We start from the raw sequence: 24109 nt of genomic DNA, 5'->3' as shown, positions 1-24109 counted from the left end.
TTAAACTATTGCAAAAAATTTCAAAATTGAATACCTATCTGAAGTTAGAATTTAGACAGATTATATCATAACTCTTCAAATATAAATAAATATACATTTATAAGATATGCACATTTATTATTGCTCTTTTATTGAAATACATATATTTAAATTTTCAATAAGTGAAATGAGATGGCAGAGGTCCCTTTTTTCTCAATCAATAATTTTGGATTCGAACTCTAGCATGAAGCACCTTTAAAATTTGAAATTTGTGAGATGATATTTTACCACCGTTTGTGGGCCTACTAAATACGAATCCTAATTAATTAAGTCAATAGACTTTGAATATCAGGTTGTTTCTGAAAAAAAAAAAAAAAAAAAAAGAAATACATATATCTAACTTAATCAGTAAAATATTCTCCTAATTAAATCTAGAAATTCCTTCTAAACTCTCTTTGATTATGGGTAGTTGTCTTGCTTATCTCGAAACCCTTTGTGATTAATTATGTCACAAAATCGCGCGAACGCATTGATCATTTGTATTTTGTACCCTTCTGGTTTCATTTTTTAATCACTGTTTTCGTAGCTAAAAGCATAACATCAAAAGTTAGTTACCAGCCGTTTTATATGACCCAGAATTTATATTTTTTGCACCGCAGCCACATGCCATTAGGATTTCAATATTTCATATATAATAGTTTAGGGGATAGTAATTCATTTGAAATTTTCAGATTGGGATTATCAGTGGGATAAATTTGCCTCTTATTATTTAGATTTAATATATTATTAACAGAAAATAGGCAATGGTCAGAAAAGGATTTGTGAATCTTGCAAGATTGCACCTTCATTTCTATGCTTTTTAACCTACGCTTTTTAACCTACGCTTAACGATTTAGAATTTTAGAAAAACATATCCTGAACCCAGTTCGAGATCATTTTCATAGACTTCGCTGCAGAACAACAACAAATCCTGAAACCTGCAAGATCCCAATTTTGGAAGACACCACCTGCACTATCACATATCCCAATTTTCATGGACTCATCTCAGTCGATCAAAATTTTGAACAATTTACGTACCTGAGGAAATGAGAGATTAAAATAAACTATTTCTAGCAAAACCATTGTGAAATCTGCAGATATCATGCTGCACATAGCAGAATGCATATTTAACGACTCAATTAAAATATTTAAAAACAATTCCAGACATTTTACAGTTATCAAAACATAAAAGGAAACAATTACAGGTCTAAGAGTACATCTACTGGGAACTTCACTTGACCTATCAGATATAAGTGCACCATTAAAGTAGGCAACGCAATTACATATCATACAAGCGCACAAATCAATAATCACCAAGAAAGAGGTGCACATATAAGGATTACAGTAATTGCAACCCATGAGGATGCACTTCCCAAGGATCAATTAGACCTTCTAACACAACCAGCTGGTCTAACAATGCAAGCTTCTCATCTTCAAGAGTCTTGACCTCCTCTTCTACCACCTGCAACTCTCTCCCCAGTCCAAAGCTTTCTTCCTCCAACAGCAAATACTTCCTTCTGAGAGCACGATATTCATTCCCTGATGTAGAGGAGTCGGGCAATGAATCTGAGTTTGATCTCTCCTGTTGCTGGATCATCGGAGACCCCTCATTCTTCAAGCTCCTTTTGGAAGCCTTCTGGTTTGCTTTTAAAGGCCCCTTTACGTGTTGAACCTCTCTGATGTCATTACCTTGAAAAGGATTCAAGGAAGCTCTAGAGGTTGAGATCTTTTTGCGTGGCTCGGAGTTTGTGATTTCCCCTGAAGGTAGCATCCTTGGATCTTGCATGATCTTAGCAAGCAGAACTGCAAGATCAAAAGCAGAAGACCTTAATGAGAATTTCAACTATTTCCAATCCAAGCTAATTATAATACTCGCTGCTAAAATTAAAGTATGGTGTAAACCAAAATACTGCAGCCTATTAACATCACAAAATATATGGCTGACAGACGTAGGAAAACATCAATTGCATAGATTTAAACATATTAGGAGATGCCATATGAGCAAGCTTATAAAATATCTTCGTATTTCAAAGGGGCTTCATCATACAAGAACCCATATGCCAAAATGAACATATAGCTTTATCTGGTTGATGAAATTAGTTATTCATCTGATTCCAGAAGTCGCTCTCAATCCTATTGATGCATTCATATCATTCTTTTATAAATTTTATTTGTATTTCTAAATTTTTTCATTGTGAGAGATTTAAGCTTGAAGAATATGGTAATGTTATTGACAAGAATTATAACAAACAAGAAAATAGAAGGAATACCTAAAATTATAGAATACCTAAAATTATAGAACACCAAACACGTCCACCGATTAGGCATCATCAGATAACAACAAAGCACTTAGAAACGAAAAGAGCTAAAATTTTAAATTTTGTAAGGTAATGGCAGGAACAGGTAGGATACAGGTCGACGTCGATACTTGAAAAATATAAAGGGAAACAAATAAAAAGAAAAAAATAACAATTGAGAGGATGGATAAAAAGAGAAGAAAATTATACAGAAATTGAAAGAAAACCTTACTCGATTTGGGTATGCATGTCGTTTATCTTCTTTATCTCTCTGTTATGCTCCTTTTTTCTGTAGAACGGGAGGAGAAGACGAAGGCGGTGGTGGCACTGATAGGGTTAGCCGGATTTTTGAGAATGAGCGGAAATGGAGGACTAACCCACGGAATAGTGAAAAGAATAGAGACGTAAAGGATTCGACATCCTCTATCATATGAAGTGTACAATACAAATCTGATAAAAAAAAAAAAAAAAAACAAAAGTGTACAATACAATGTCGTTTTGAAATTTCGAGCACTGGAGACGGCAAAAAAACGACGCCATTTCAATTGTTTGGATGAGATCAAATGGTTTTACCGTTTTAGACTCGGTAGTCGATTAGTGAAAAGAATCTTAAAATAATTTCTTAAATTTATTTTTTTCCTCAAAATTTCTTAAAATTACTTTATAGTATTTAAAATTATTTTCTTAAAAATACTTTTTAACTTTTCAATTTGAACCGCAAAAAACTAAATTTTACAAATTAAATGAAAATTAAATGATGATGAAATTATAATAAAATAACAATAATATTAAATATAATGATAAAGTATAAGAAGAGCTTAGTTATTAAGGTAATATTTTCTGAGAGATTTTAATATTATTATTAAAGTTGTTATGAAAAATATATTTTTTTAATATATTAATTAAATAATATTAAAATTTAATTTAAAATTATCTTTAACATGTTTTAACAATTTATAGAAACTTTAAAATAATTAAATATTTTTTTATTATTTTTTAATAACATTTAAAATAATAATATTTCCAAAACCGTTTATTTTAATGTTTTAAACTCGAACTTTAGAAGAGGCTGATAAGATTATAAATTGTATTTGGGGTAAAAAAAAAAAACTCTTTTTTAAATTTCTTTTAATAGAATACGGTATCTAGAAGGTGGGTAATTATATAATATTCTTACTATTTTATATAAGATTAATATAATGAATGAAAAATTAATTAAAAAATAATAATTAAGCATAATAGGTAATTATTATTAAAAAAACTATCTTGAACCCATAAAAAAAACTGAATATTATATAATTCACTTATATTTATTTATATAATTTTTATTGACATATTATTTCATGTAATTCATTATACATGGAATCGTTGTATTATATAATTTTTCACAAAGGTGATATTTTATTAATAAGAAAAGTTTAAGGCGAATAATGACATATATATAATTTATGTTATACTAAAATAATAAATATAAACCTCTAACTATATGACATAATAGTATAAAATTAAAAATATATTAATCATTAAAATTAAAAAGACATGAAAAATTAGAGATTAGTAAAATAATAAAATAAATATATTATTTATAAAAAGTAATAAAATAAACATATTAGTTAAAAATAAATGTATATTTAAGTTGATTCATTTAAAATTTGCATAAGAGTTGATGTCACTAATTTAATTTACTTATATGGATATAAATAAAATAAATTTTGAATTTGAATGAAATAAATAATATAAAGCTAAATAAGAGGGAAGATATAAAAAAAAAAATATTGTATCCATATAATGAGAGAAAAGAAAAATTAAAAAAAAAAAAAAAACAAACTGATTTTAGATTATGTGATAGGAAAATATTAGATTGGATTAAATTCAATTTTCAATAACCACTACTAATCAAATTTTAATTTTAAATATAAAAATTTGAATAATTATTAAATTTTTATATCTAATTTAATGACAACTAGTTAATCATAATATATAAATTATAAATTATTAAGGTTCGATAAAGAATTTAAGGGGACAATTGATAAAAAATAAAATTTATTATACATATTTAAAATTTTATTTTTTTACAAATATATAGAGTGATTAATAAAAAAATTTGAGAAATTATTTAATTAAAAATTAAATTTTAATAGCATAATATTATGATAATAAATAACAATGAACGTCAAAGAGAATATTTAAAGAAGGTTATTAAATCTAATTAAGTCCACTTTGATAATAAAATCAGATAACTGAATTTCTCTAAGTAAATAATCACAACAACAATAATGATGTGTTTTTTTAATATATATTATTATTATTGTGATTATTTACTTAGAGAAATTCAATTATCTGATTTTATTATCAAAGTGGACCTAATTAGAGTTAATAACCTTCTTTAAATATTCTCTTTGACGTTCATTGTCATTTATTATCATAATATTATGCTATTTTATTTTTATAAATTTGAATTATATATATTCTTTTTTTTTTCTTTTCATAGTTAATAGCCAACATTGATCAATAAATAAAATTTAATTACGGGCTAAAAATAGAAAGATCTATATAGTTTTTTAAAACAAATTATTTCAATAATAATATTATTTATTAATTGAAAATATTAATTTAATAAATGGAATCCTTTATTTTTAAAGAAAAGTTTATTAAAGTTGATGATAACCAGCTCCTTTGCTGCAATGAAAGAATGGCGGCAAGTCTGTTTTTATTTTCAAGTTAATTAGGGCTATAATGTGAGGCTAATTATTAGGTATACCAAGAGCACTAAAAAATAGTACTTTTTCTCTCACAGAAAGTAATTACTTTCTATTATATATAGAGAGTGAATCTCACGTGATTATGAGAGAAAGTGTATGCACACCGGATACACCTAATAATTTCTCATAATGTAAATGTAAGTTTTAATTACTATTATTATTAAGTGCAATTTATGCCTAACTTGGTCAAATTAATTAATTTCATAAACTCATGTTTGTTTGTTTTTTTGTATGCATTGCTGAGGTTGATTAATGGTTTGGGTTGAAGAACATTGGGATGCTATTTCATTCCAGTCAAAAGATTGAGATGGTTGGTGATGAGTAAAAGTAGAAAAAGGTGTCATAGTTTTATTAAAACATCGAGTCCTATTCTTAAATGTTGGGTATATATATTTTATTTATTAACAAAAAAAAAATAGAGAGATAATTAATTATTGTAATTTTTTTTTAATCTTTAAATGAAAAATTATATGATATTATTTTCCTTTCAAATAAATAATAATTTATTTAGACACATAAATAAATATATAATTATTATTTAAAAAAAATTATGAGGTAATTATAGATTTTGAGATTCATCTATGTATGGGCATGTTTACTTATTAAAATTCACATATACACATATATATATACATATATATATATATATATATATATATAAATAAATTTTAAAACCTACAATCACCATGTAATTTGATTTTTAAAAAGTAATAATATATTCTTTCATTATTTATTTGTGTTTTATATTAGATGTTAAAATAAAATTACAGGAATACTATATAATTTATCTAATCCATTCTTGCATTGAATGCATGCAAACGTAATACGGTAATTAAATTATGACGTATTATTTAATCAAAATGACGACAAAGAAAGTATAATCTTTTGATTTTAATTTCAAAACTGTAATAAAGTAATAAGCAAGCAATAAATTTAATGGAAATTAACCAAATTTTGAAAATTACTCACATGTCTGCCCTTTATTTATAATAATATAAAATGCAAGTTTCTTATGTAAGGAACACGCTTTCTTTTCAATTTGCTTTACTTTATATATACAAATAATGGTGATGTAGCCTTCAACTCTATCTTCTGGTGCGGCGGTCTCTCCTTCTCCTTTGCTGGTCTGGTTTAGTTTCGGTGATCTATGAGATAGTTTACGTGATATTAATGGATCTGTCCATACTCCTCACCATCAACATCACCATCACCGTTTTATACTTCGTTTTACCACCCGCCTGCCTCGCTCATAAGTTGGAAACATTAGACTATAAGTTTGGTCCATTCAACAGTTCTTACTACACCATCTTCGCAGTCCTAACGCCTGCTACAATCAGCAACGATGCCCTTCAGGTCACTCCTGATTCTGCCGGTAACTTCACCCTCTCTAATAGGTCCGGCCGCGTATTCTTCAATCACACTTTCACTCTCTGGGAGGAACTACAAGGAGGAGCTGCAAGGGTGGCTTCGTTTAACTCTTCATTCCTCATCAATGTCTTTCGGGTTAGTAACACCTCTGGCCCTGGAGAGGGATTTGCCTTCCTAATATCACCCGACCTCAGCCTTCCTCTCAACAGCGAAGGACAGTACCTGGGTTTGACTAACTCCACCACCGACGGCGATTCCTCTAATGGCATCGTAGCTATTGAGCTTGACACATTCAAGCAGGATTTCGACCCAGATGACAACCACATGGGTCTCAATATCCACAGTGTCCGCTCCAACAAGACCGTGTCCCTTTCCAACTTTGGCATTCAGATAGCTCCTGTGGGAACCAAAGTTTACATGATCTGGGTCCATTACGATGGAGTCCAAAAGGTACTGCAAGTTTACATGGCAGAGCGAGCGAAGGCCAAGCCCACTACGCCTGTGCTGACAGCGGATCTAGACCTCAAAGGGCTTGTGAATCAGAACTCTTACTTTGGCTTTGCAGCCTCCACAGGAAGCGCCATCCAGCTCAACTGTGTGCTTGGCTGGAATTTGACAGTTGAGCAGCTACCCTCCTCCAAGAATGGCGACGATGATAATAATAAGCTAATCAAGATCTGCATAGGGGTTGGGGTGCCTGTATTTGTGCTATTACTGATTGGGGTAGTGGGGCTGACCTACTATCAGATGAAAAAGAGGGCGGATTCAGACCTCAAACTACTTGGAGCACTTAAGAGCCTGCCAGGAACGCCGGGGGAATTCCGATTTAGAGATTTGAAAAATGCGACCAACAATTTCGATGAGAAGAACAAGCTTGGTCAAGGTGGTTTTGGTGTAGTGTACAAAGGAGTGCTGCCCAACGAGAAAGTCCCTGTCGCTGTGAAGAAGTTCTCCAGAGACAACCTCAAGGGTCAAGACGATTTCTTGGCTGAGCTTACCATCATTAACCGTCTCCGCCATAAACATCTTGTTCGATTACTAGGTAAGTTTTCTTTTTTTTTTTTTTTTTTTTTTTTTTAATTTTAATACCCATCATGTTCATCCTCATTTAGCAAGATATTAATTTATTTATTCATTCTTTATCATGAGTTGTACGGCCCAAAGTGAAATCATATTCATATATAAAATGTTTAATTACATGAAAATTAATATATATGAGATTATTTTTAAGGGATAATTTTTTTGATAATTTTTAAGGGATAATTATTATTTAGTTAATGCTTAAAAAAATATTTAGTTAACATAGTTTAATAAAATTAATTATTTAATCTTTATCTATCAAATTTTTTATTATTAGTATTATTTAAATTATTATTTATAGTCTCTTTATTTTGAAAAAAATTAATTAGTTAATTATTATATTTTAAAAAAATATTATTATTTAATTTTTTTATTCTAATAGAATTAATTAGTTAGTTAACGTGTCTTACAAAATACATTATTTTGAAAAATATATTTTTAGATGAAAATAAAAATTTTACTATAGATATTAAATTTAAATTTTATTTTTTAAATATTATTTTTATATTTTCTCTACTGAAAAATAATTTCTCTTGATTATTTAAAAATTTAAAAAAACTGATTAACTTTTTTGTGTGAACATCTTATAGCATTTTTATCAACAAAGAAAAAATAAAGAGAAAATGAGGGAGAGATAAAGGAGAAAAAATATAAAGTGAAAAATAAGAGAGGATAAAAAAATAAAAAGAAAGAATTATAATAGTTTAAATATAAAAATTAATTATAAAATTAAATAATTAATAAAATTATAAAGATTAACTAATGTATTTTTTTAAAATATAAAAATTAATTAATTAATTAATTAATTTAATTAAAATAAATAATTAAATAGTAAATTGATTAATATTTAAAAATAAAAAAATTAATAAATAGAATAAATAATTTAATAAAAATAAAATATAATAATTAACTAATATATCTTTCAAAATAAAAAATTAAATAATTAATTTTATTTAAATATAAAAACTAAATAATAATTTACCTATTTTTGAATACAGGGTGGTGCCACAAGAACAGGACGCTGCTTTTAGTGTATGACTACATGCCAAATGGTAGCTTGGATAAACACATATTCAATGAAACTGAAGAGAAAAACACTCTGGAGTGGAAGCTCAGGTATAATATCATAGCTGGCGTAGCATCCGCGCTGCAGTATCTCCACAACGAGTACGACCAAAAAGTGGTCCATAGAGACCTCAAGGCCAGCAACATCCTGCTGGATTCCCACTTCAATGCTCGCCTAGGAGATTTTGGGCTGGCTCGTGCCTTGGATAATGAGAAAACCTCCTATGCAGAGCTCGAAGGAGTGCCTGGAACTATGGGCTACATTGCCCCTGAATGCTTTCATACTGGCAAAGCCACCTGCGAGTCCGACGTCTATGGCTTTGGTGCGGTGGTCCTTGAGGTGGTGTGCGGGCAGCGACCTTGGACCAAGATTGCTGACTTCCAGTTCTTGGTGGATTGGGTGTGGTGGCTGCATCGTGAAGGGCGTCTACTGGAGGCGGTTGATGAGAGACTGGGCAATGACTACGTTGTTGAGGAAGCTCAAAGGCTGCTGTTGCTTGGGCTGGCCTGCTCCCATCCTATCGCCAGTGAGAGGCCCAAAACCCAGGACATCTTTCAGATGATATCAGGATCAGTTGCAGTGCCCCGCGTCCCACCTTTCAAGCCGGCTTTTGTGTGGCCGTCGGCGACGGGCCCGGATATCACCAGCAACAGCAGCAGAGATATTACAGCTAATTCAACTCCCATGACATCTGGTTGGACTCCTCAATGCGTCAGCTCATAAAGGTATGCTGGGAGGTACACAGACAACTCTCTCGTTTAGCAAAGTCAATTCCTTTCTCCAGTGATTCCTAATTCTTATTTCTCTTGTTTCAGTTTGATTATTCAGTTCATGGATCATTGTTGGCAGGTGGAAGTGCATTTGTACATTTCGATCAATGGAATTTTATAAGTTTTTTTTTTTCCCAATTTATAATTTCCTGTATTTGAGAGAGCAAAGGTCCTATCTAAACAAAACAAAGCTAACATCATGGATAAAGATGCACTCGTCCAAGCTTATTTATTGATCGTAGTTCAGCGAAAGAGGTGTAGAGACGTGGGTGTTTAGAGTCCACAAGTTCTGCCGGAGCTTCCATTGCTCTGTCTTTGCACTGTACTCGATGCTTCACATTGCAGAGCATTCCCAAAGCTCCACGCCTTTGGTCATATGTGGAGAATCATTTAATCAAACATCTCCAAGATGGATTGTGTACGTATATAAATAAATAAAAACTAATTGTTTGTGTATATATCAGAAGAAGCTATCGAAGCAACATACCCAAGATTGACAAGGAGGATGCCTGGCTCCAGATCCACAGCCACAAAAGCACCAGCATTTTCACCATCTTCAAGTATAATAAGAATCCAGAATGTGTGTGGGAAGCGTACAGTTTCAGGATTGAAGTTATACTTGTTGATCCTAAATTGGCAAGGACATGCCTGGAGCAAATCAGTTATCAATCCCAAGCTTTGAGCCAACTTCTAAGCCAAATCCATGGTCAGCTCATAAATTGCTTTGCTTCAGCATACATCTCTGCAGGTAACAAATTGAAATCAAGATGAAAATTAATATATAAAAAATGTAGAGCTTCGTACCTTTGATGAGGAGAGGCATACAACTGGGAGCAGAAGGCATGCACATCTTGGGAGGAGCCCATGCAATTGCGTTAGATGAAAATATATCTTCATGTATTTCCATTTGCTTGCAACAACTGTTTAAACTCACTCTGCACTGCTTCATGCTGTACTGTTATTTCTTTTCCATTCCCAAATGAATTTGCATAACGTAAAATTACAATAAACATTATAAAATAACACCAACAATGATAAAATTATTGGCTACACTTTGAAAGAATTCACTTCGACAATCACCCAAAAACAGCTTGATATTAGAGAAGTTTGGAACCTTGTTTCATTAAGAGATTCTATCCTCTTTATGCAGAATCACCAAATTGTTGAAAATATAACTAAATAGCCGCTTAACATGCACAGGTGCAATTAATAGTGCAAAATTAGGATCAGACTTCCCCATATTAAAAATGGATTGGCCTGTGTCACATCCAAACAGATCAGATTTCATGAATTCATTAAATTTTCATTTCATTCAAAAGTGTGGTCCACATAAAAATGCCAAGTAATATATACACGCCATTCTAACTATACAACCTAAATTTTTTTAGGAACTTCTTGAGCCTACGTATGATATTACAATGAGATCATTGATACCCCTTCGTATCAAATTAGCTAATCAATCTACCATCTTCGTCTTCACAGTTCATGCGACAAACCATATGTTAAGATTTTTTTTTCCCTGCAAGTTCCAGGTGTAATTTCGCCTCAAAGGAACAAATTATAGCCTCTACATTGGATGACGACCATCTGTCCTATCTTTCATTGTCCGCTCCTCTTGGATCTCTTCATATGCTTCATCATCCCCCCTCCTACCTGCTTGCTCTTTCCAATATGCTACCAGTTTTTTTAATCGAGTCATCTCTTTTGATGAAACATTTTTGCTTGGATCATTCACAATTGACCTAACTCTTTGATGCAAACCTGAAATCGCACAAAGTGAGATGTTGTCGTTACCAAAAGAATCTCAACAATGTAAAAGTTAGTTAAGAACAAATTAGACTGTATATAAGTTTAGTTTAGAAATCAATGATATTTTGTAATTCACATATCATCAACTTCGTACATTGAAAATACCATTATTTGTAAAGTATCCACAGAAAAAAAAACCCCTAATAAATAAGTTTAGAGAACCTATATGACACAATATAAACATATATTTTGAAATAAAAATATACATTAGAGAATTGTAGGTCTCATCCAAATTTGATTCGGCTGGTGATACATTTACAAACTTAAAGTGTCTTTGCATTACCACCCAGGGAATCACTCATTAACATGGTTAACTTGTGGTTTCTATAAGGTATGTGTTGACCGCCAGAAGATAAAGCATTAGTGACATCTCCGAGTGCCAAAAGAGATTTGTTGATGCTTTGAGCTTCCTTAAGATGACTACCTGAAGAGCCTGATTTCTTTACTCTTTCTGAACCAGCAAGGTCCACAAAACTTAACTGCATATGATATCAAAAACTCATGATACTAAACATAAATGGAGCTATGTACAAAATCACATAAAATAAAATAATTGAAGCTATAACCTGAGAATAAAATAAAATATCAAATCATGGACAAGCAAAGTATATCACTAATACCTTTCCCTTTGCAACAGATTGAGTCTGAAGATCACTACTTTCAATAACAATTGAAAGTATCAGATGAGATCTTGAACTTTCTTCATTCACTTGAGTTCCAGGTGTATGTCGCCTTGCAGATCCTCTACGAATGATATTCTGTAACTTCCTCCAATGTTTGGATTGATATGATTGTTACATTGTCTATGGATACCATACCCTGAACATCAAAAGTTGAGATCCATAAAATAAAAATAATGTTAATCAAGCTCAAACAAATTAAACCTAAACAAGCTTCAATATGAAGTTCATATACCAACTTCTTTAAAAGCTCATATTAGTAACACTTTATGAAAGAACAATCATCTTCGAATCTTTTTTAATATCCAATTTCAAGGGCTTCACATTTTTTGGCAATAAAAGGTCCACAAGTGTATCTTGGTACAACTCCACCATGTATGCCTGCATCATTGTATCAAGTGTTAGACCATGAAATAAATGTATTTCCATTTACAATATAAGTATTCACAAATATTCACAAATGCATAAAAAGAAATTTTTATCTTTGCTTCTTTGCTTGGCTGGTATCAAAACAATCCTGCAAGTCTAAGTGTCTAACAAAGGTTATGGCTACAAACATACACCACATGCGGTTGAAGTTAATAGACAATACAGTTGACATCAACAAGAATTTTAGTAACAGAAGAAAGTCTTATCATGAAACACAAACTACGTGCACTTGTGCAAATAGACAACACTGTTTGCAAAACAAGAAGTTTAGTAACACAAAAAAAAAAAAAAAAAATCAGATCATGCCAATAGAGAGTAAAGTAAATTACAATCATTCTAGATATAAATTAATCAAAGATTCTAGCTAATGGAAGTTGGGAATTAAATTTCTAAAAGAAAATGTTAAGTTATTGTCAATATCCAACAATTGCCATTAAAACCAACTTACCTTTAGTGAAAATACCAATTTCTTGCTATCACGCCTTAATATTTTAAAAAGCTCTGCAGTAGCTTGTGGTGTGAGTCCAGGATTATTCTCAGAGCCATACATTGTAAATGTCTTCCCAGAACCAGTTTGGCCATAGGCAAATATGCAAACATTATACCCATCAACAGCAGATTGAACCAAATACTGCATTACAAAGAATGGCAATTCAAATACTTTACACCAAGCTACAGAAAAAGTTCATATGTTAATATATCCAAAAGTCAAATTTGCCCTTGTGTCCTCAAATACATCATCTTGGGTAGCATTGCCATCGAATACACGATCGTATACATGTTGTTTTGCTTTATCATCTTTCCATGATGTTCAACTGAAATTCATCTGTACTTGTAATCATGTCTCTTTCCTTTTCAGCAATCTCTTTCTCATTCAAAGGCCGTAAACGACAGAAAACCCTAATATTGCCTTTCATGTCTAAAATAAATTGAAGGGTTGAGTATGCGTTAGTCAAATCAACATAGAGATATATTCAAGTTTTGAAAGAAAATTGATGTTGCAGTTACAATGACTAATATTACAAGGAGCAAAGGCTCATGTAGCTATTTTATGAATGTGATATAGTGTTGGAATGGAAATTCCTAAGCAACTCTGCTTCTCCAATCCTTTTACCTACATCCTATATTCTTTCCTTTTTCTTCCCTAACTATGCTTATTGCCTTTTAAGAGATTGAGCCAAAAACCAAATCTTATACACAAATATATAAAATGTTTTATTTATCTAATTACTTTTTTTTTCTAATATCATATACATACATATTTATTTAAGTAACTTTTTTTGTTGGATTCAAATTAATATCTTAATTGATGTTTATTTCTTTTTGTTTATATTACAATTTTAGATTTTATTGGAAGATTATATTAAACTTTGTGATATGTCTTCTTTAATTTATTTCAGACAAAAAGAGCTCCCAGCCATATTATTAACCAAATCAAAGCATAATATTTTAGTTTGGTTTGATATAGGTTTTGAAATATTCGGTTTCGTTTGACAATTAACACTTCAAATCGTTCTCATATTTGCTACTTATAACTAGTCATGCATCCCTACCTAAAGTCTATTAAATATAAGTTTGAAGAATATGCCATGGCTTACCAAGTAATTATATTATTATTACTATTTCTTTACTATTATTGAAAAACAGTTATTATCATTATTATTTATTAAGATATTTATGGATATGAGGAAAAATGAACAAACAGATGACAAGAAGACCCCTATCAATCTTGAACTAAATTATTTAAAATTATTTTCAGGTTATGATATGATTTTCAAATGATGTTATGTATAAGCTTTAAAACCTAAAATCAATTACAATGGTATAATCTTTCAGGTCTAATCCTTAGTTCAAACTGAGGCTTAGTTCAGTTTAAGAGTAAGCTATTAGAATTATTTCCAACAGGGTATTTGATAACCTTCTATGGTACTATAGTAGCGCTTCCTCAAAACTTGTTCTTCCTTGTCAAGTACTTCAAGCTCAGCAAGTTGAACTCCTTGCATCTTCAATATAGCAACAGTTTGCTCATTTTTTCTATCTAATGTCCTGAAAGCACATAAAAACTTATTAGGTTGTTTTCAATTAATGATTTTTGTGAGACCAATTGGCATGGAAATTAAACAAATGAAATATTTACATCCAGCAAAAAATATATACTCAAATATACCTCTTTCATTTCTCTGAGTTCCTCTAGTTCCTTCACACTATTTTGCAAGGTAGCAAAATCTGCATCCTTAATTGCAAGAGTTGATTCGTGGCAGCTAATTTTTCTGTAACCACTTCCAACTTCTTTTCAAGTTCAGTCACTTGAAGCTTTAAGGTCTTGTGTTCTTGCTCAAAGTTTTTCTTGAGAAATTCCATCTCTATTATGACCAACAAGGAAATCAAATACTTCATTGTTTGAAATCAGCAATAAATTGTTTAAGAAAATTTAAGAATTTATGAAAACCTCTTCAACAATCTTTTTCTCAAGCCTAGATATCTTCTGTTCTAGAGACACTTTTTCATCTGTCAATATTTTCATACTGTCTTTGGTTGCATGCAACCGTTCATTGCGCAGTTTCAGTTCATCTTGAAGCTTGTGCAATGCCTGTTTTATGCAGAGTTGAAAATGATTTCAATCATAGATCAAAAGGTCCAAATCTGACTTTAAAGCTATGCAAAAATTAAATATAAATTCATGGGATACATATATTTGCAGAATTTTACCTGATTGTTGATCCCAATCAAATCCTTTTTTGCATTATTCTCTGCAGCTAGGTTACCAAGAGTGGCAACCTCATTTCCACGTTTCTCTTCTCCAATAAAGCTACCTATATATACAGAATCAATGCTATTAAAGATAGATAAAATGATGAACAACAGGGATATCGCTACAAAATTGATTGTACTAACTTGAAGTGTTGTATCCTTTTCAGCACACACTGATCTAAGTCTATCGCGATCAGAATTGACTTCTGCCAAGTTTTGCTTTTCAAATCTCAAGGAATCTGTCAAGCTCTCCAATTCTCCTTGCAATTTTACTTCTTGCCTTTGCTTCTCATGCAATTCTTCCAATAACTAGATTACCATGTTTAACTTGTTAATCTCATTTCCATTTTTGCAAGCAGCTACAAGTCTACAAATATCACACCCTGGAAAGTAACTCATTTCAAAGCTGCTTCATAATCACTTGATACCTTGGTCCTAGCCAAAATAAATAACCAAGTAAAGCAATACATGGTAACTATCAAAGGCACAGGCCACATGAATTCACAAAACACTGATCCAACAGCGCATCAAATACCTTCCAAAAATAAAAGAAAACAGAAATGGAGAGAAACATGACAATAAATACATAGATATTAGATAACTTCATTCATCTTCAATATGTTTATGATTTCATAAAAAAAACATGCATCTACTTCTTTTATAATACATTCAAGGCATATCCAGTAAGTTCAACATGGACATCCCATTTTTTAGGGTATATTCATGATCCTTCCATTTTAAAAAATAATTTCCAATAAATTATAAATTTAAATGAAATAGAATTGTCGCTCTTTTGGCCTACTATCCTAAATGCTGATTGACATAGAACCCAAAGTTTACACCCCAAATATTTTAAATAATTCAAGGAAAAAATCCTAAAAAAATTAGATCACTATTTGTAGAAGTAAAAAAGAAAATTAAGAGTTCCTAAATAACCCTACTAAAATACTAAACTATTGTAAATAAGTAAGAGGAAATTAAATTCCTAAACAATAAAAACAATGTGTTCCCTAATTAGAACAAAAAAAACTTGAATTTCATGTCTATGGTTTCTAGTTAAAACAAAAACTCCTAAAGTAAATAAAAAAAAAAAAGAGAAAACAAAATCAGTGAACACAAACAAAAATACTCTAAATAAAATAAAAAAAAAGAAGAGAAAACAAAATCAGTAAACACAAACAAAAATGCTCTTGATTTCCTTATTCTTAGAGATTCACTTGGTCATCCCCCCACAGATACAAAACGGAAAATACAAAGTGCCATATAATACAATGAATGATGATGCAAACATATTCACAGCAAAGTAACTGCATTCCACCAACATATAAAGCTTGCTACAAATGTTCATTAAACATAAGAAAAAATTTATTCATCGGTTACCTGATCAGTGTTCTTCTGAGATTCCCCAATACTTTTGGACAATTCCTGTACATGTTTCTCATAGACTTCCACATTAGGAGGCTTAAAATTGTTAGAAAGATCTCCATTCACTAAGCCACTTGCAGCAGACCAAGCTTTAGAATAATTACGTAGCATAACATCATTTATATGTGTCTGAAGAGCAACACAAATTTCTTCTCTCTCCAAAGAAGAAATTTTAACTACTAAACAAAAGAATACAATATGGTTATAAAGCATTTGAATTCAGCCTACGGACAATCAACAAATAGGACAGTATTCTAGTTGTTGAACCTGCTTGGTCTCAAATTGAATTATGTGAAGAACACCAGCAACTCACATCTGAAAGAAAACAGCAGTATTGCTACTACCAAACTGCATTATATCTCTTAGCTCTGCTGAATGCAAATATTCTTTTGGAACAGGATGGAAAAAAAATGCACCTATAGGAAAATGAATAAACAAAATAATATATGATCATGAAAGAAATGCTAAATGTACATTCTTTATGATAGGATGGGCTTATGAATGTAAAATTTATAAGTCTTACCCCTCACTCATTGACAACCAAAGTAATCTGTCCTGGCAATCTTACAGACACCAAAGAAAACTGAATTCCCATAAGGAAGTGTCCTCAATATTCGCAAAAATTGTTGTCTTGCATCATTTTTTGACAGACGTTCCTAAATGGTGACAGAACTTTTAGATATTGAACAAAACATCTCACCAAAGATGAATAGTAATGTACAAGAAAAGAAGCAAATAGAAAATAAGGGATGTTATTCTAAAATCTAATGAGTAGAAAACGTGGAAAAAGGTTCAGTAAGCTTAGTCTATAGAGTAAAAGTAAAAAATAGGTATAGCGTAAAACACATTAATCAGCCCTTGCACTCTTTACCAACAATTAGAAGAAAGTTCAAAAGTGTTTTATTTCAGACCATGTATGATAAATTATGACAACAACAACCTAAATCTGATTAATCCCAACGTCCCAGAAGAAAACTCGGTGGTATAGAAAAACAACAATAAGAAGTAAAAAAGGTGTGACAGGAGAAATTTTATATCTTGAAGCTATTGCATGAATGACAATTACAGTAAAGCAAATTGAAGAAGAAGCTGGCTTACTAGAAACTAGGTAAATGCAATATCTTATACCTTATATATAGAGCTTGTTGCTTTGATGCCAAAAGCAGTCATTAATCTGACATAGAGGGGAAGCATCGCATAGCAGTAAACACAAGAAATAATAGGATATATTAGTTGAGATAGGTAGATATGGGTAGATATGGGACTATTGGACATCTTACTGAACACACAACACCTTAGATCAATTTGGCCAGATTTGACCGAAGATGAGTAACAAAAAGATTTGCTGGGAACTTAAACCCAAAACTAGTTACTAATATTATTATTTTGATAGAAGTTTATAAATACAAACATCCTCCAAACACCGTTGCTGAAAATGATTTTGCAAAAACTTTCAAAAAAAGAAAAAACAAAAAAGAAAATGAGAGGCATTGCCAACACAACTAAACAAGCCTTATTTGTTGACGTTAAAAGAAAATAGAACATAGCAGAAGTGAAAAAATGGTAAAACTTCCAAAAAGAATGCAAGAGAAAAACCATGCAATATTCTAGGAGTAGCATGTTCACAATTATATGTTCTAGCAATCAGTATATCCCAAATGAATATTATCAAATTGTGCAAGCAGATTGCAATATTGCATTCAATGTTCAGAAAAAACAGAATGCAGCCAACATAAAATTTGAGGTAAGATAATTTCTTGACATTATGAAGAAGAAATGTCAAGATTGGGTTCCAACCATTGAATGGTAACGAGAAAGAATATCCAACTCCCATTCTCGCTTTCCTCGGGTGATTGCAATCTGTCTAGGTAGAAACTGCTCAAGTCGGGAAGTCCAATCGCTGCAGAATATAACCCAACACCGCCGAACTCAAAGAAATAGCAAGTAGAGGTGCAACACCTAATTAAAACTTTAACTTAGCTTTTAAGAAACCAAAACAAAGTCAATGCAAAATTGGACATTGAAATGGCCAAGTTTAACTAGAGTTTGACAAAGGAATAGAATTACGAACGTGCACAATGCAAAATTGGAAATTGAAATGGCTAATTTTAACTAGAGTTTGACAAAGGAATAGAATTACGAACATGCATGATTCAGGGCTACCAACAAATCCAATCTCAACCAAAATTTGCAATGCAGACAACTGCGCAGCTTCATCTCTTCCAACAGGATAATTGCCCAATATATAGTAATGTTGCAACTGTACCAATATAGACATGCATCAGTAAATCTAGAAGTTAGAAATTAATTTAAGCTTTAGGAAGGAACATCACTGTCATTCTTAACTATAAGGTAAATTTGCATTATACTTAAGGATTCGTTTACAAACTTGAACATACAATAATTGCGCAAACATTGGGTGTGCTACATCTTCATCTGACTCCCGAAATAGCTTTTTGTTAAATGTTAATTTGCAATGCAAGATTTCTCCCTTACTTCGATCGTTGGCTGCCTTGAATTCTGCCAACAAATCGCCTACATATTTGTTGTCATCTAATCCAATGTATTCCTCTACACAAGAACGAAGTGCATTGGATAACTATCCTATTAAATTTTTGTCAAGAAAACCATCAAAACATCAAAAAATGTCAAAGAAAAATTACCATCCCATGGTCAGGTGACTTGGAACCAGTAACAACTTTACAGCACTCAAACAGACTAAAGCTAGAATATGCTGACATCTTAATTATCCCAGAAAGTTCCTAAAATGGTATGAATTAAATTAATATAAATCCTCTTGAAAGCTCAAAGACAAAAGAGAAAAGAAAAAAGAAAAAAAAAAACTCAAATGGAATACATGCAAGAACTTTGCTCTCAGTTTAGACTAGAATTCTAATTAGGCAAAGTACAGTGGTAGCAACATTTGTCTATGAACTTCCAACAATTATAGGAATTTGTAACCAGGTAATATCTCTCTAACCAATTATAATTGCTTTTTGTATTTTTCATTTAACAAAAATTAGAGAAAAAAAAAATCAGATGAAAGGATAGTTGACTCTCCAATTTGTCAAGATCTAACCGGATAATGTGGACACTGTTGTATTCATTGTTTAACCATCTTAAACCACTTTGTATCATCATGAACCACTGCTATGTGGGCTACTGGCCTAACAATGAGGTAGAGCTGGGGCAAACCACGTGGCCCAAAAGTCATCCGTGGATGTTGGCAATAGTTTATAAAGGTCCATATGTACAAACAATCTCAATAGTTGTGGGACTTCGGGTGTACACATGCCAAGCTCATAAGATGCTTGGGTCATTAAAAAAGCCATCATTTTGATTCTAAAATATTTAGGTGGGCAACTGGCCAAATTCTTGCTTTATAGATGCAAGTTATTTAAAAGAAGCATTTCAAAAGGACCATAAGGTGTGCTATTTCCTTAGCCTCCAAAAGACTAACACAAGGGAATTCCCATTCAGGCAACAACTAAATAAACTTGTTGGGAACTTAGGATTCCATCAAACAATGCACACCATGGCCTAAGTTTAATGATATTGTTCCTATTATTTTTGGATGACCTCATCATAATTTGTTTTGCTTTACTGCAGTGAGATTGATTTAACATCGAATGAAGATGCCATTTTTCCTTCGACCATGAAGCAATTATTTTATGCGTGCACAAAAAAAAAAAAAACCCTTCAAAACCTACTTTGCTTTTCTTTTTTCCTTATCTAATGGGGATTAAGTGTTTAGGATTATACCCACCAAAGAAGAAACATACACAAAATATAACACATGCAGTACAAATAAATTTGATAAGAATTTTAATTACCTCAACAGCATCAAAGACAGTTGTTGCCATGTCATATGTGATTTCTTCAAAAGTTTCATCCAAAAAGAACACTATGGTTGTAAGCTTTCGACCAGTTAGAAGAGCTTCAATTTCCTCTCGTCCTGGTATCATATGCCTGGGACCAGCCTTAACAGAACGCTTCAAAGCATTTAATGTATTTACTGCAAGGACTTGGACCTCAGAATCAGTACTTGCACCATATGCTACATTGTGAACATACTCAAAAAAATATCCACCAATGTCCTTGCTAGGAAGCATGGAGGATGCACATAAATACATTAGCTCTCATGCTTTAATCAAGTATTGCCGATAATTTGAAAATAAACTAAGAAAGTTGGCATCAGTAAAGAAATAGACATAGATTAAGCTTTCATATATATATATTTTTTAAAAAGCAATCATAAAAAGCCACAAATCATCATTTGCCGACTTATAAAAGAAAAAATTGACTAGAAATGCCCTTGGGCATTAGCCCCAGGGATTAATGCAGGTTATTATAAGTCTCAAGTTCAAAACTTACCAAGCCCATGAAAGAAAGCCAAGTCAAAACTTGTAAGCATATATATACCAAACAAAAATATACATGCCTGTCAGGATTATTCCTGGTTTGCTTTGAAATCTGAGTAAAAAGTTCACCTCGAAGGTCTACCTGTTTTAGTGTATGCTTGTATAATTTTCCAACAAGTTCAATCCGTTCATCCAAGCTTACTGGGGCTACTCGATCAGATGAATCAACTCCCATGTACTTCAAAATTATTTGAAACAATTTAGTTGCTCGACTTATCAGATCGCTATTAATTTTAAGTAATGAAGTTGGTGTAGGATCCTGCAAAAAGCTATTAGAGTTAGCTCTTCATGAGTTTGGCGTACACAAGAAAGCAAATTGCCATGAAATACAGTATAATGTTTCACCTTTTGGAATCAGAGCGTATCCTCAAATGGGAATTTTTCCTGAGCTTGAGGGCCTAAAGATTTTTTTGAAAAAGAAGCCACGTTTTTAAGTGGATTGAATCTGTTTCTGCATCATCCTTAAGAATCCCTCAAACTACAAAGAAGGTTACTGGAAATATAAATGATCATTAGCCAGACATGATAGTTATATGTTCAATAATAAAACTGACGCGGGGCTTTTTTTTTTTCTTTTTAGAGGCGCATTCCAAAATAGTCCAAACACACCTCCAAGTGTCCTAACCCATTTTAGATTCCTGTTTTGTTAAAATACAGCTCCAGATTTAGTTTTAGATGCTTTCCTATTTCAGTTAGTATTTAATTATCCTATTCCAATTAGGTTTTAACTTAGTTTTCCTATTTCAGCTAGGATTTAGTTTTTCCTATTTTATTTAGATTTTCCTATTGCATTTTAGTTTGTCTAACATTCCTATTTAATAGATCTATTTCTCTGCTAGAATTAAGAGTTTAAACTCTATAAATGCCCCTTAATTACATGTAATTCAGTTTAATTTTCAGTTAATAAAATCTCAGCAGAGATTTTCTCTCAATTTTCACTTTTGTTTGTGAGTGTGAGTTCTTTTCTTAAGCTTCACGCTGCTTCAAAAACCCTTTTCTTTCACACGTTGCACAAATAGCAAGAAAAATTATAAAGTTACCTGGAATTTAAGAATCAAAGGAATAGCACCTGCAAGTTCAGGAGGAATAGCAACCGAAAGTGTCGCTTGTGTACTGCGAGGGACAAGCAAAAGAAGCATAAATATTAACTAGTTACATGGTAGACGGACTTGCACATGACCAAACAGAATATATATATATATATATATATATATATATATATATATATATATATATATCTTCTTTTGCTTCTTTTGTAAAAAAAGCTTCTTTTCTTTTTTTATTTCCTTGGGAGCTATTTTTATTTTCTGGGTTATATTAGTGTAATTCATGAAAATTAATTCATAAGTACTAAATTAGAGTACATATGTTTAGTTAAAGTGGTTAATGAGTAGTTAATGCCTTGATAAATTTTATACACTCAATCATTAACAAAACAATTAAAAATAATATTAAATTATTTTAAAATTGAATGAGGGTATATGGTAAAATTTTAAAATTAATTAAAGATGATATAGTGAATCAAGTACAACGACTTGTACAGGATCAGAGGAAAATTCCAAGGACCCCACCCACAATCTTTGTCCGTAGACTTGGACTTGGATAGCGAGATCATATTTTGAGAGGAGCCCAAATCCAGTGTTTGCAAATCTATTCAAGTACTGTCATTGTTTGAGCGACTGGTCCATTCAATAAGGGATTACTGGATTGCCGGCACTTTGCCAAGGAAATCTCTCCAACTCTCGGATCCATCAATGAACAATATTATATCAAGACATCATGATAGTTCCTCACCATACTTGTGATTTCATTAAGCTTCTATCCCTTCTTTCTTGGGAGAAATTTAAGATTACTTGCAATCCATTTCATCTCTATTTTTGTTGCAGCTATTGGGACGAGCCTAAGAAAGGCTCTGATGTGGTATAGAGCCATGATGAACTCCAAGTTGACTTAGAAATTGATTCTCAACAGGTGGTGCATGCCATAACGTCTAGTGATGTTGATTTTCAAAGTTTGGTAGTGTGATTTGGGATTGTAAGCTTTTGTTTCACCAAGGAATTTCCTTCTCCTTGAATTGGGTTAAGAAGGATGTCAATAGAGCAGCTCATGCAATTACTAGAGATGCCATAGGTCATGACAACCTCACTCTTTGGGTTGCACCCTTCTTCTTATCTATGTTTTCTTCATGATAATCTAGTGGAATCAAATCCCTCTTTCTTTTCAAAAAATTTTAAAAAAAAGTTGTATTAAAAAAAAAAAAGAAAAAAAAAGTCTGAGTTTTGTAGCATTTAAGATAAAATATGAGAAAGTTGCGCTAATCCCAACTTTACAGTGCTACCAATGAATTTAATTACTCATTGGAACCTCTTCACTTTCTGACACCCATTGCAACTACCATAAGATAAAGAATATTGAAGTTTTGTTTGGGTTTTGGTCTCAAAGGTCCGTGTTCTACATCCCTGTTTGTCAGCATGAACCACCAAGTTACATCTTCATCATTGGTCTGCCCCACCAAATGATGTGTGTGATACAAATCATACCCCTCTGTCATCTAAATCAGATGGAAGTCAAATCCTGCAAACCTACAAATCAAGTTTTTCGAAATAAAAAGCTAAAAGATTATATTCTGCATACTTTGCCTACAAAATTCAGCACTTCTTACGGTACATTTTCTTACTAAATGGCATACACATGATATCTTAAATGAGTTGCAGATGCCAATCAAATTTCCAGATAAGTTGTTACGTCATTTTCAAAAAGACGCAAGTCTGCTCAATGTACAATACAGGCGTGAAGAAATAATTAAGAATGCACAGATGTAAGACTTGGACAATCATTTAATTGAGCGAAAAACACGAACACAATCCTTTTATTGTCCCAAGACAACAGGGATAACCACGATCAAAACTTGAAGAAGAGATTTTCTTTTGTGAGAAAACCAAGGAAATAACTTTTTCACAGGTAACTCGTAACTTGCCAAATGACTGGCATGAAACATCTTAATAGAACTAATTGATGGGTAGGGCATAAGGCTTCTACTCCTTGTTCCACGAACTACACCTATTTTGAAACAAGACCTACAACAAGGGGGATCTGGGCCAATAACAAATAACATGCAGATAGGAACAAATACCTGAATGTAGCTTCCAACTGTAAAGACCCTTCAGACCATTGCCAGAAAAGTCCCATTAATGTTCTATGCCAAGGTGTCATAGTTACTTTTTGTCTGTTGA

General features: G+C 31.9%; 2 protein-coding genes and 1 pseudogene across 2 annotated transcripts; 1 reads left to right on the top strand and 2 right to left on the bottom strand.

Moving 5' to 3' along the window:
- Window positions 1-1116: 1116 nt before the first annotated feature.
- Window positions 1117-2747, bottom strand: LOC110666396 (uncharacterized). Its single transcript, XM_021826881.2, has 2 exons — window positions 2548-2747; window positions 1117-1821 (listed from the first exon to the last, which is right to left on the bottom strand). The coding sequence occupies exon 2, from the start codon at window positions 1802-1804 to the stop codon at window positions 1358-1360; it is 447 nt and encodes a 148-aa protein (XP_021682573.2). The 5' UTR covers window positions 1805-1821; window positions 2548-2747; the 3' UTR covers window positions 1117-1357.
- Window positions 2748-6088: 3341 nt separating this feature from the next.
- LOC110666403 (probable L-type lectin-domain containing receptor kinase S.5) lies at window positions 6089-9499 on the top strand. The gene is made up of 2 exons (XM_058138681.1): window positions 6089-7487; window positions 8524-9499. Exons 1-2 carry the CDS (start codon window positions 6248-6250, stop codon window positions 9312-9314), a joined length of 2031 nt encoding a protein of 676 aa, XP_057994664.1. The 5' UTR covers window positions 6089-6247; the 3' UTR covers window positions 9315-9499.
- Window positions 9500-11128: 1629 nt separating this feature from the next.
- LOC110666424 (kinesin-like protein KIN-14E) lies at window positions 11129-24089 on the bottom strand (annotated as a pseudogene).
- Window positions 24090-24109: the final 20 nt, after the last annotated feature.

This window comes from Hevea brasiliensis, chromosome 16 (assembly GCF_030052815.1).
Source record: "Hevea brasiliensis isolate MT/VB/25A 57/8 chromosome 16, ASM3005281v1, whole genome shotgun sequence".
Taxonomy (NCBI): Eukaryota; Viridiplantae; Streptophyta; class Magnoliopsida; order Malpighiales; family Euphorbiaceae; genus Hevea; species Hevea brasiliensis.
This window is presented reverse-complemented; position numbering and strand designations above follow the sequence as displayed.